This window comes from Hippocampus comes, unplaced genomic scaffold (assembly GCF_001891065.2).
Source record: "Hippocampus comes isolate QL1 unplaced genomic scaffold, H_comes_QL1_v1.1 scaffold28, whole genome shotgun sequence".
Lineage (NCBI taxonomy): Eukaryota > Metazoa > Chordata > Actinopteri > Syngnathiformes > Syngnathidae > Hippocampus > Hippocampus comes.
In genome coordinates, this window is record NW_017805405.1 from 79349 (window position 1) to 92996 (window position 13648).

At 42.9% G+C, this 13648-nt stretch overlaps 2 protein-coding genes across 4 annotated transcripts in view; one reads left to right on the forward strand and one right to left on the reverse strand.

The window, feature by feature from the left end:
• Positions 1-3571, forward strand: part of brpf3b (bromodomain and PHD finger containing, 3b) — a 16883-nt gene extending 13312 nt beyond the window's left edge. For all 3 annotated transcript variants that reach the window (XM_019873134.1, XM_019873135.1, XM_019873136.1), the window contains exons 10-13: positions 66-154; positions 226-320; positions 404-558; positions 2680-3571. In XM_019873134.1, coding sequence (XP_019728693.1) covers positions 66-154; positions 226-320; positions 404-558; positions 2680-2863 — 523 coding nt within the window. In that variant the 3' untranslated portion in view covers positions 2864-3571. The remainder of the gene's footprint in view (positions 1-65; positions 155-225; positions 321-403; positions 559-2679) is intronic.
• Positions 3572-4973: 1402 nt separating this feature from the next.
• On the reverse strand, positions 4974-13103 carry nr1h5 (nuclear receptor subfamily 1, group H, member 5). Its single transcript, XM_019873091.1, has 10 exons — positions 12926-13103; positions 10239-10625; positions 10024-10164; positions 9467-9591; positions 8238-8336; positions 8066-8162; positions 7601-7720; positions 6874-6942; positions 6645-6758; positions 4974-5489 (listed from the first exon to the last, which is right to left on the reverse strand). Exons 1-10 carry the CDS (start codon positions 13020-13022, stop codon positions 5272-5274), a joined length of 1467 nt encoding a protein of 488 aa, XP_019728650.1. The 5' UTR covers positions 13023-13103; the 3' UTR covers positions 4974-5271.
• Between the last annotated feature and the right edge of the window lie 545 nt (positions 13104-13648).

Consider the following 13648-nt stretch of genomic DNA (forward strand, 5'->3'; position numbering starts at 1 on the left):
CTCAAGATTTTTTTTTTTGGAAATTGACGGGTTTTTTTTTTTTTTTTTTTTTTTTTTTTTTGTAGCGCCTCGCCACTGAAACGAAGCCTGGGGAAACCCGCCCTTTCCAAAGCGCCCTTCCTGGAGCTGGTCAACGGAGACGCTGATTACACTGGTGTGTGTCCATTTTCCTCTCTCGTCTTTTCCGTCGCACAGTAAATTGATGTGCTTTATTGTTAACCGTAGGAATTGGTAGCCAACCATCTGAGGATGAGACCGAGCTCGAGCCTCTCGACCTGGTTTGGGCCAAGTGTCGAGGATATCCCTCCTATCCCGCCCTGGTATGACAGCCCTTTCGGGTCTTTGTAACCATTCTTCCGGCACCGCCTCATCATCAGTGGGACTGACTGCAAGCTTGTTCCAGATCATCGACCCGGAGATGCCGGAAGAGGGCCTTCTGCTCAATGGCGTGCCCATCCCAGTCCCACCCAAAGATGTCCTTCGATTGGGGGAGCAGAGGCAGGAGGAGAGCAGCCAGAGGCTCTACCTGGTGCTCTTCTTTGACAACAAGCGAACATGGTGAGACGAAGATTCTGGTCTTTGTGAAATGTTGCTCGGATAAATGCAATAGCAGAATTCAGTGAAGAATAAGCGAAGGCGCTCCAACTATGTCAAATGCGGCCAGCGTGCTGCGGGTCTGTGCCGCGCGTCGGGCTAAATCGTTCCTGTGTAAATATATACGAACATGTCAGAGTCTGGATGTTAGCCAGGTTCACGGCCACCGAACTTAACCAGCACTATTTGCTTTGGGCCACCCTCCTCGCCCGCTCCCATTCACTGCAGCGCGTCATGACCTGCCTGGTGCATTTTGACAACAGAGACTGCGTGCGCAGCTCCAGTACTTCATCCGGTGGTACTTGTAGAATTATGAACACAGCCAGTTGGGTCTCAAACTAACAAGTGATCGCGAGCTTTAAAGTCTTTGAGTGTGCGTGCAAGTGTGCATGCGTGCGCTCGTTGGGTCACTCATGCCGTGTAACTGAAATATTTGTCCTTTCATTTCTAAATATAAAGGAGGGGCCGGCGTGTAAATCACTTTGCCATTTTACGAGCCATCAATGTTCCGTCTCGTCACTTAAGTTGCAATACCTAACAAAATCACGAGGCTCTCATCCTCCATTCTAGTGAATGGGATGTCAAAAGTGAAATATTCTGAGATTTTATGCTCCTCAAAGGCTGTAATACACAACAAATCATTTGGTGCCCCAAAACCTTTGCTAGTATAATGATAAAAAAAAAATCTTCACCGGTTCCAAAGTGTTTAAAAGTATTCAACATTTACTTTTTATTTGATCAAAGTACAGTGAAACTCCTCTAGAACGAAACCTGCATGGGCGAAAATACCCCCTTATGTGAAAAAATCTTCATGCATTAACACAATTCCCATTCTCCTGCCCCCCATACGACGAAAAACCCCCTGTTGCGTTATACGAAATCATTTTGTCTGCTCCAGCCTCGCGAAGACATTCACTACAACGAAGTCTTATCCAACAGCGACCTCTACTGCTTCGTTCGAAAAAAGGCAACAGCAACCACCACACTGGTTTACATAGTGAACGATGTTTATTTCGGTCACAGCTGCGAGTTTCCTGGGCTCAACATACTCATAGCTGCTCTGCTATTGGCTTACCGAGCATCATCCTGGCCTCCGATTGGCCAAGAGGCCACATAGACCTCACTGTCTATGTGTGTAGATACTGAAGCTAGATCCGTAGCATCCGATTAGCTGCTCAGAGTAAATTGCTTATGGCTCGACGGACATTTACTTTACTTTTTATCATGCTAAAAACACCCACGGGACGCTTCGTAGTCCTCGATGGCCATAGTTAGCTCTCGAAGGCGAAAAACCTTACGCTAACTGGAGCGCTTCTCTCTCATTAGCGCTCCAGTGGCTCGACGGACATTCAAATAAACGAATATGAAGTGTCAAATAAGTGTGTGCTCATACTTATGTACTATTGGAATAAAAATAGAGTACACAAACGTTTGTGTGTGCGTGTACACATACGTTTGTGTGGGTGGGTGTGTGTGTGCTTACATCTGAGATCAAATTTGCTACAGTGAAAAACCCCCTGTTGTGAAAAATTTCTTGCTGCAAACATGATTTCGTTGTAGAGGAGTTTCACTGTATTCTAATTAGTATTCTTGTAGTCATGGTTTGAATTAACCCTTTCAGGGACAGCGGTTACTACAGTGGACAGCTGATCATGTTATCAGGTTACTAAATTGAAGTTCAGATCTCAGCTGTTATTTCACTGCGTTTTACAGAAGCTTTTGATGTACTATTGCTTGAATTCCGTATGGAGGTTTTTTTTTGTTTTTTTTTTTTTAATGCAGGTATAGTATCAGTGTCAAAATTTTAGCATTGTGACATCAGTCCTGGGAAATAAAACACATTGCATTCGCGCAAAGCAGACTATATGCATGCGCCTGTGTGTGACTTGCCTTGGTGCATCGCTCCACCCAGAGCGCATCCATTGCATGAAGTTCAAAACACTAACGTCAAGAGGAGAATGCACACAGCAGAACATATTTTCCGACTTGAGTACACCAGACAAGATGCCCCCAAGTTATTGCGCCTCGGACCACCAGATGGTGCCACGTACTTGACGTCTCACGCATCTGTCCTTGCGCCCACAGGCAGTGGCTCACACGTGACAAGGTGAGCCCCCTGGGGGTGGACAACACTACCGACAAGCTGCGCATCATGGAAGGCCGCAAGCCCAGCCTCCGCAAGTCAGTGCAGGTGGCGTACGACCGTGCCATGATCCACCAGAGCAGAGTGAGCCACAGCCAAGGTTTTGTCACCTCCAACTTCCTGTAGAGCTCGTTTGCCACTGCCAAAATGAAGCTTGGGCACGCCCGCCCCTCTCCGCCCTCCTCATTTCGTGGTCCGCTGCGCCCTACTGAGTCACATGTCTGCTTGTGTTGTACGTCATGCGAATTTAGTTGTGACTTTTTTTTTTTTTGTGCGATGAACTTTGAACAATATTTATACCAAGTGCAGAGGACCTATGAATGGATCACTGCCATCTTTTATAAAAATAGCTTTTTACACTTTTAATCTTTTACGAAATCCACTTGTACAGCTCAAATGTACACTTAGTGTGCATTATGTTTATAAGATGAAGTCTTGGTCACTTTGTGTTGCTCTTTTCAATCAAGCCACAAGGATTTGTGGAGGGGTTCATTCCTGACTTGCTGCATTGTGTGTGTGTGCGTGCGTGTGCGTGTGTGTGTCAATGTACACAATGAATGAGCCATTGTTCATAATTATGAATTCTCTTCTTTTGATACAAGAGAGAGATTATTTATGAAAGACAACTATAGAAATAAAATTATATTGGTAAAAGCAAAAATTATATTTAAAAAACAAATTTCTAAAGGTTTTTAAAAAAACTAACATTTTAGCAGGTAAATATTGTTGCCGTTGGGCGGAATCCTGGTACCTCCAAAATGATCACTTTTCACGAGACCCCAAAAAAGTCACATTTGTTCAACCAGGAAAGAGAGCAAGCCATTTTCAACTCTTTAGTCAATAATTTGGATAAAAAAAAAATAATAATAATTATAACACCCACAAGTGTGGACTGACTCAGTATGATTTGTGAAAAATAATAATTTTACCAAATTTTGATATTGGAGGTTTCGACCCAGCGTCAGCAATATGCACATTTGGATTGTTGCTCCCAACAAGACACATCTATCCCAACCCAAATATTTATTATTAGTATGAAATATAAAAAACTACACCTTCATAAGCTTGTGCATATTTTCTCTACCCACCAAATACTTTGTTCGAGTCCATAATTCCTCATTCAGGGAAAGAAATATTCTATTAAAACCTTTTGGAGTATATACAACTGTCTCATTCTTTTTTTTTTTTTCATCATAAATATGAGTTTTAAAATTGTGTGACAACGTGAAGTTTAATGGTCTAAGAAAAAACGAGTTGTTATATTACCGGTTATCTTAACTATGTGAGCTATCTCCAATTGGAAGTGTTCTAAGCATTTGGCATGATTATCTCAGTTACGACCCTATTTGCAAAAGGAAAAAAAAATATCTGTCCATGAATGTACTGTAATCTTGGCACACTAAAAGTGGCATTGCATTAAATAGGCAGGAGTCCTTTTCATTCTTAGTCGCTATCAATAATGCAGTGCAGTTGGAGGTACAGTTGTAAATGGTTGTCTTATGTCCCCTATGATTGCCTGGCAACCAGTCCAGGGTGTAACCTGTCATCTCTCTCACCCCAAGTCAGCGAGGGTCGGCTCCAGCTCACCTGCAACCCTAATGAGGGTTATAGAAAATTAATGGGTAGACGAAATCCTGCTGCTTCCTCATGTCATAGTCGTTAAGAGATGAGCTAACCAAACCGTGGTGCCAAATCAAATCGGACCGTAACATTGCTATAACAAAGGCAGTTGCTCCCGAGTGACACTTGGAGGCGTTTACCGGTAGTTTGTTTTAGTGGCTACTGGTTGAGGAAGCATATTCAAATAATTCTTCTCCAACTCGGGTGGGTAAACTTGTACCCCGCGGCCACATTTGATTTTTAAAATGAACAGATGGGCCTGGCATCAACAATACACCATTCTTTTTTTATTAGCTTATGTGTAATTTATTTATTATAAATAACCAATTATTTAATAAAGATTTTAAAAATGCTAAATCTAAATTAGGGTACTTGTAAAATTATTTCCATGACCAAAAAAAAACATTTTAATTGTATTATTTATATTATTATTATTATTATAAGCAGCAAAGTAATTAAGAAATGTTACACGCCTAGCTCGAGCTGATAAAAGTTATTTTTAATTAAGTGTAAATATATTAAAAATGTTATTACATCATTGTAATGAAAACCCGATGTGCTTGAGAAATAACAAAGGCAGATTCCGAATCAGTGCAAAAAAAAAAATCTTTCAAAGTTGACTTGCATCTCAGATTTAATAAAGTCTTGACCAGTATTAATAACATAAAGGAATAATACAAATAAATAATAAACACCTTTCCAAAACTAACCAAAATTTTAGAGAGAAAAAAAATGCCTAAATTAATGCAACGAATATCACAGGACCGTTGGTGAGGAAAGTGCTCTGTGGCCCAGATTAAAAATTGGAGTGGGCCGTATTTGGCCCATGGACCATGCTTTGCTCATCATGCCAAAGAAGGAATCTAGGTATAATAATACCTGAAAAGCAACACAGACCAACACAAGTGTTGCGCTCATCCCCCCCCCCCCCCCCCAGGGCCCCGGGGTGGGGGCGGTGGGAGGTAGTTGTGACGGAGGGTCCGAAGCTCCGTCAGCCGGCCCAGAAGACGACCAAACCTCCGCGGTCCGCCTCCTGCCGCTCCAACCTGGGTCCCGCACATGCGAGACAGTAGGTCCAAGATCAGCTCCTGCATTTTTTCCACGTAGCTGGCTGCCAACAGCGACGCACTGTCTGTTGAATGAACATAGCAGAAGCACAACTCAACCACAAGCAGCTGTCAATACTGGGTGAGTTTACTCCTGATCTAGGGGCCGATCCCAATTGTTCTGTACTACTGTAATTACAGTAAACCCTCTCCGTCCATCGCGGGGGCCTATGTTCAAGAAATCCATGATGTAGAAATGCCCTATTCAAATACTGTACTCCCTAGGCATGTTTTCATTTTCTTATTTTTTTAAAGGTCTTTAAACACACTAAAGCAGTGGTTCTTAACCTTTTTAGAGGTTCCGAACCCAACCAGTTAATTGGCAGATTCACCAAACCCTTCATGAGTGAAACATTTTTTTCCAAATTCAAGATATTAAAAAAACCCGCAAACAGAAAAAAGTAACATTTCAAGAGGTAAGTATACTTTTTTTTTTTTTAATTTACGACGTACTATAGTCACACGTTGACTACTAAGCGAACTAAATTTCCCACAGCATTGATTGGACAAGCAATGTCATGTGATCATCGGCAGCCAGTGAGGGCCAAGCGGGCGTGTCATAACTAATTAACATGTTTCTTACCCTCCGTAGCAGAGGCTCCGTCCAACCCCTGAAACCGACTCACCTAACACTGGGGCTCGATCGAACCCAGGTTAAGAACCACTGCACTAGAGTAATACAAACGCATTCAAAAACCGAACATACCGTCATTGTTAATCCATCGTATATAAATCATAACTGTGGGCAAGTTTGCACAGAGTAAAACATGACCTACCACCCGGTGGCCAAATGTGAAATAACACTACAGAGTTATAACTTGACAAAAAAATGGAACACAACGGAGGGGGGTTTACTGTACATTGTTTTGGGTCAGGCTTTTGATTACCGTGCTGAATAGGTTGGCTTTGCACGGGTTATTAGCAGCCAAACAATTCATGAATAATTGCATGATAATTCACTCTCACATGATAACGGACAAATCCAAGATGATGCCAAAGCAATACTTTTATTAAGGTAGGCGATAATTGAGCAGAAGTAATGTGTGATTAAGCAAATTGGCCAATGCCGGACCGCAAATAAACAGGAGTTCACGGTACTCCCAACAGTGGTCAGTTTATTTTACTCTAATCTCCACTTTCCAGTAAATGACAGTCATTATTCCTGTTTTTATCATTCAGACCTGAGCAGAGCAGAGCGGTGGCACAGAGCAGGGTGTACTCGGTCTCGGTCACCTGCAGCGCCACCATGCTATGAAAGAATTTGAGCACGGGGCTCAAAAGATCCTCGCTGCGTCCTGTCAACACACACACACACACACACACACACACACACACACACGCATACACATTCCTTTCACTTTCTTTGGATGGTCGCTATGAATATAACTTGTGACTGGCACCGGTACTCACTTTGGAAACTGTCCATTGAGCCGACAAATCTCAAACAGGTGGGCGTTGATGTGTTGAAAAGCTGCAGTGCTGAAAAAGCAACAAGTGGAACTGAGTACGATGTTACAAGTACCACCTCTAAAAAAACTTTGCTCTCCAAGTAGCTAACCACCACTACTACAGTACTTAAATAATTATTCCATTAAAATATATTCCGCACACCTAAAAAAATAAAAAATAAAAATATAAATTTTTAAAGGATTTGAAAATAAAAGTTCAGAAAGATGAAGTGCACTTCAACGTTAACTACACACGAACTAACCAAGGTATTGTACTGGACTAAAAATAACTCAAACCACTCTACAAGAACATCAAACACAGTTTGAAAAGTGAATTCTATGATTCTCTCATTCATAGTTAAAGGGGGCCCATGAACCACACTGTCACTGGTCCACTTTGGTGAAGTCTACACTCCAAAAAATTGTATGTTGAATTGACTCGATTTTATTTCGTTCAGGGGGTAGCATGAAAAAAAATCATCTGAATCCATCTGCATCTTTTTAAAAAATGTATCTGGATCCAGATGATATTATTATGTGCAGCCACATCAACACACCGCCCCCGCTCCCCCCCAGATGATTTATTTATTTATTTATTTATTTTTTGTGCAACCACTTGACGATATAAAATTGGGAAAATTCAACAAAAAACATCTTTGAGTGGAGCTAACCTCGACTTGCTTTCTCACCTGTAGTAGGTTTTGCACTCGGGTTATTGGCGAAGTTCTGGGCGGACAGCAGGAACATGAGGTCCAGTGAAGACGCTGACAAGAGGCAGCGCTGGTCTGACAAGTCCAACAAGTCAAAACCTGTGGAAAAGCATAGCCTGTATTGATGTACCACTTATCCTGACTCAGCTTCAAAACTTGTTTATAGGTAAGAATGTAAGCGAAGTTGTCGATACAATATGTCAAGTTCACTCTGCCTCTCGCCTAAAGTCTGTAAAAGTTGCAACAAAATCCTTCCAAGATCAACAATAATTTCCACAGTTCTACAGCATTCACCAAAATTGTTTAACATTCACCAGTCAGGAGAAGAACTTTTTTTTTTCATAGCTGGACATAAAAAGTGACCCTCCGGTCCCTCCTGCCTAACATTTAAATGACACGTGGCCACATTTTAGCAAATATTCTGCAACTTTCTCAAAATATTACCAGGCACCATCCTGGCAAATTGCAGCATGCTTTGCAGGTGAGGCGAGGTCACATCTGAAAGCTCCTCCCCTTCCTCTGCACATGGCCAATCAAACATCTGTGGACAAATACAAAGTGAGTACATCCTACACAAAGAAAACGGTGCACTTGGATTACGACGTCATGTCGTCACCCTGCAGCGGTCGCTGTACTGAGCTCGACACACTCGATGAGCCTCCACCATCTTGTCCACGGTGTGCTTCTGTTCTTGGCTTAAGGTGGATGCAACGACCTGGGGTGGCACACAATCAAATAATTGACACTGGTCCTAATACAGAATACAATTGAATTCCCAGAAATCTTGTATGAGGTTTGAGTATTTTAACACAAAATAACTTTAGTAGAAATTACCTTGTAGAATATAACATGAGTAAAAGTTTGCAAGTGGAAATCAAGTCATTAACTTGACTTTCAACTTTGTGTTGGGATGCGCCACATTAAGTCTAAACACAGCCTTCTGATTAATATTGCGTTTCTGTAATATAAATTAAGCAGGCCAATCCACCCATTTGTATCACTCTCAAGGGGCAGCCATTTTGCCTCTTGCCGTCGACTGAAAATGACATCACAAGTGCCGAAGAGCCGAACTTGTGAATGTCACGGCTCACCTTTTTTGGGGGTTGAAGTTATATGTCAAGTATTGGAAGGAAAAATAAAAGTATTTAAAACTATTTGGACGTTTAATTGTTTTTATTTAATTTACTTTTTTTAAACTTAATTTATGTGGTGTAATCGTGTACGACAAGACTACAGAGTCGCTGGGCGATTACGCCACGGGTGTGAGACGAGAGCGTGACAGGAGAGAGGCATATACGCATCGTGAAGTTAAATAAAAGTTATCCACGTTAACACAACAGCTGAACTCACGTGTGCCTCATTTGAGAACACAACAGTTTACTTCAGTGGTAGTCATTAAACATCTGCATGTTGGCTATTAAGAAACGTTAGCTAGTCCGTTAGCCAACCAGTCATATTAGCCTTACGCTTAAAGGAGCTCAAGATGACTAAAAGAACATTGATGTTTTTACTTGCACAGATAAATATGAAATAAAATTGTGTGCCTCGCAATGGATACCACTATTCCTCCATTTTGTGCTCTGCTGTTCCGGCACTACACAAAAAGCTTCTGATTTTTGCAGAGACAAGTCATGAAGATAGGGCAAATGCATCAGAGTAAAATTATACACTTTACTTGAGGAATCTAGTGGAGTGAAAATGAAAGTTACCAGAAAGAATGGATGAATAACAAAGTAAAGTCCGAATTTGTAACAATTCGACTGAAGTATAGTACAGGTACGGTATTTGTACTGTGTTGCAATACCAAATTGGTCCACAGGGGACAAATGAACCATCCAGTTGTACCTTTCCATTTAGTCTGCTGGTGGAGCTGACTTGCTTGCTGTCCTCACTCTCCTCTTCCTCCTGTGTTCTTCCTCTTCCTCCTTTCCTCAGTCGTTTGGACTGACACTGAACCTCTGTCAGAAGGCCTGTGGAGAGGACGAAGGAAGGAGTACAGTGCAACTCATCATCATCACAGCAGTCCTGTCTGCTGTTGTAGCAGCATTTGCAAAATCCTGCTTCAAAAAAATGATTAAATAGCACCAACCAGCATGGTTTTGTTGTGTGTGGGGTTTGTTTTTTTTTTTTTTTTGTGACAGACAAAGACACAATAGCCAAGATTTAAACAGCCGACAGACAGGACAATGACCAGAACTACGGCAACCCAGCAGGGTCAGCACGGTGCTGGGGCATACTGTATGTGTGTATTTATATATATATATATATATATATATTTCTAGAGAGAGAGAGAGAGAGAGAGAGAGAGAGAAAATCTTTTTTTTATTTTTGGGTGCTGCACCATATGATAGACAACTTGTGTTCCATCAGTGCAATAATCAAGGCATGTGGGCTCTACTCACACTCAGCCAGCATTCCCACAGCGCGACACTTCCTGAAGCGACAGTCTTGACATTTCCTCCGCATGTACATGTCCATCTCACAGACACCGCCTCTCTTACAGTGATACACAGCTTTTTTGGTCACGCTACGCCGGAAGAAACCTGCGACATTTAGGTGAGAAAGAGGATAAAAACTCGATCCCTTGACAACGGCGGCATATTGCGCGAGCTGTCACCTTTGCATCCCTCGCAGGTGAGAGCGTTGTAGTGATACCCCGACGCTTTGTCTCCACACACCACACACAGCTCGTCCTGACCTCGGATCTTCCCGGTGGACCCCACGCGTGGTCTCCGTGCCGCAGGAAGGCCCGTTAACCCGAAGCCCTGAGGCAGGCCCCCACAGTGGGGCTCGGTGGGAATGGGATCGCAGGGACCCTCCAGGAAGTCAGAGTCAAAATGGTACAGCGTATGGCCGGGCTGCGAGGAAGACGAGGACGTGGACGACGACGGAGAGCCGTAGATTGGGAAGGACGCACCGGCTGGGTTGTACTGCTGTGGGCTGTAAGGGAGCAGCTGGAGGTCAGGGTCCGGCAGTGGGTAGCCCATAGGGTCAGCCAACATGTCTGATTGAAAAAGAATTCAAATTACAAGGCTCAAATATGTTTTTTTTTTCCTAGTGGAGCAGTTTTATGAATGAATGTTTTCATTTGTGGAGCAAATTTCTTCAATTCCAATGAAGTTGGGATGTTGTGTTCGTAGTAAATGTTCAGCATCTGTTTGGAACATCTCACAGCTAAACAGGTTAATTGGGAAGTGGGTGCCATGATTGTTTATAAAAGGAGCTTCCCTGAATTGATCATTCGCAAAAAAAGATGGGGCCTACAGTACAGTACTCTTATTTTTTTGGGGTGGGGGGTTGCCATCCTGTGTTTATGTAAAGGATCCAAAAACCATGACTCAGCAAACTGGAATTTCTAATTGGAATTTGCTCTTGTTGTTCATGTTTCATGGCTTATTATGCCCTCCCTAAAAATCTGTGAGCTTGTGAAGCTTTCAGAAACAGGATGCAGCTGAGGAGGTCCCGGTGACGTCGACCTCATTTTGGTGTCTGCAAATGTCATTGAGTCTCTGCGCGACGCTCAGTCTAAAGACGTCTGATATGCTGCCTCCAGTGAGAAAAAAAAAAAAAAAAAACGTTTGTGTCCGTTGGCAGCCTCCTAAAGTGCAGCTGGAACGTTCCGACCGGGAGTGATGAAGGAGGGTGTCAGGGAATGGGGCAGTCACATTTCAAGAGCTGAGGCCTGGAAGAATTTGGTGGACAGATACTGGACTTAAATTGAGGATAAATATTGAATGGGAAGATGTGTTTTATTCGTTAGGAATTTCAAGGCTCCAGTAGTCTCATTACCACCTCGTTCTGTCATTTAATTTTTCCCCAGCTGTTTCTTGTCTTTATCGGACCATGCTTGTGTGTTCGGGTGTGTGTGTGTGTGTGTGTGTGTGTGTGGGGGGGGTGGGCGGGCGGGGAACATATGTGACCAAAGTGTTTATAAACCATTGGAAACTGTCTAAACACCCCTCAGCATCCCTTGCATCCCACACGTTTGGGAGCCAACAACAATCTGCCTCCTGCCCCCACCCCGCCCTCATCGCATCCCCCGCCTCTGCCCCCCTGAGGGCAGCCTGGGAGCCGACAAATGCTTGGGGGGGTGGGTGGACTCGTTGCCTCCCGCATGTCGGACCTTCCTAAATGAGTCTGCTTGGCAAATCAACGCAATCCATCAAATGGCCCGACGTCCACCTGAGCAACACAAGAAGGCGATGTCCTCTATTGTTGCTAATTTATCGCCGACAGCGCGTGTGATTCATGCTGCTCAATTAATATGATGAATACTCGCCGCTTCCCAGGAGAGACAACTCACAAGTCGTTGCGGAATAAATCATGAGGACCTCTTAGCATTGTCATTTTAAATGGCCGCTTTGCTTATAAAATCCAAAACACTGCAGAGACATTTACAAGAATAATAATGATTGTCATCCGGATGAGTTTTCTTCCGGATAAAAAGGTGCCAGTCCAGGAATTTATTGTCACATATGGCTGTGACTGTCCACTTGCATTGTGGACAAAAGACAAAGTGGTTGATCTGTGGTCGAAAAAGACATCGAGCTGTGTTTGTCGTAAATGCTCACTCAAATTTTCATGAATTAGATTTTATCGTACGGTACACATTGTTTAAGGTTGTGGGGTCATGGTGGAGTTCTGTGCCGTGACTTTGTTTGCACTGGCAGTGATTCCATGTGATAACAAAATCGCGTGATACAAATAAGTACTGCAAGCCAAGGTTGTTGTTGTTCATGAAAACGAACAAAATAACTCAAACCCAAATTGGAAAAAAAAAATGTGTAAATGAAATAAAATAAAAGGGGAAAATGCTTTTTTTTAAAGAAATGAAAATTCACCGACGCGACACCTTAAATTTCTTAAACTAACTTGAACTAGAATTACAGTGAAAATATCCTTTATTGTCATCTTTGTCAATTAATATCATACTGTCACAAACAAGTGGATTTACCTTCTTTATTCTTATTCCACCAACCCAACATGAATCAAAATACTGTTTAGATATTTAGATGAGTGTTAGAACAATTGCTTGACTTCCACTGTAACTTCCTTTTACAGAATAATTATTTCCATTTCTATTATTTCTAATAGGAAAAATCCCCAAATTGTTTCATGAGAAACATTTTTTTTGTGGTGTTGTAATACAATGACAATAGGTCATTAATATTGCTACAAAATTACCAAGACAACCAAACACAGCCAATAACAGCACTGAATTTCAGCTCATTTTGGAAGGACATGCTGCATAAAATCGCTTCAAAAAAGTCTTTCAGTTTGATTAAGAAGAAGAGGCAGACTCACCGTAGAACTGCAACTGCTCTGACGGGCAGTAAGTGTCCGACGAGGCGAGAAAGCCCCCCGCTGAGAAGTTCATGTCCAAGTCCGTCCACTCTCTCATCGGAACCCAAGCGGATCTGCCCTGACTGACTGCAACTATTCTAACGCACTCAAAATCGGAAAGCGTGACACAACTCACGCAGTCATCGCTGACTGACTGCAACTATTCGAAAATCGGAAAGCGTGACACAACTCACGCAGTCATCCCCACACGCATGTCAAGTTTCATGAAGTATCTGGGAAGTTGGGGAGTCATGGAGTGGAGGGAAACATTCCACATTCCCCCAGGAGCAGGTCTCTTAGCGGTCCTTTTTTAAAGTGGAGGGGAAGAGTCCAGCTGAGGCTTGTTGGATTCTGTGATAAATGATGTGTTGGAGGAGGTCCGAATTGGGCCCCCCCCCAAGAGGTTAAGACCAGAAAGGGGGAGAGGGGACACCCAGGAAGGACTTGGGATGTGACCGTGATCCAAACAGCTGGGACTGACTGGGACTTTGTAGAGCAGAACATGTCCACATTTGAGGGAAACGGGGTGAACTTTCACCTTGCTGGCAACACCATGAAGGATGTGTAACACTCGTGTGTGTTTGTGCCTGTGTGTGGGTGTGTTTCCGCATCTTTGGATACTGTACATAATACGCGTGGATGTGTGCGTGCATCGCGCTTTGTTTTTACCATACCTGCAAAAAA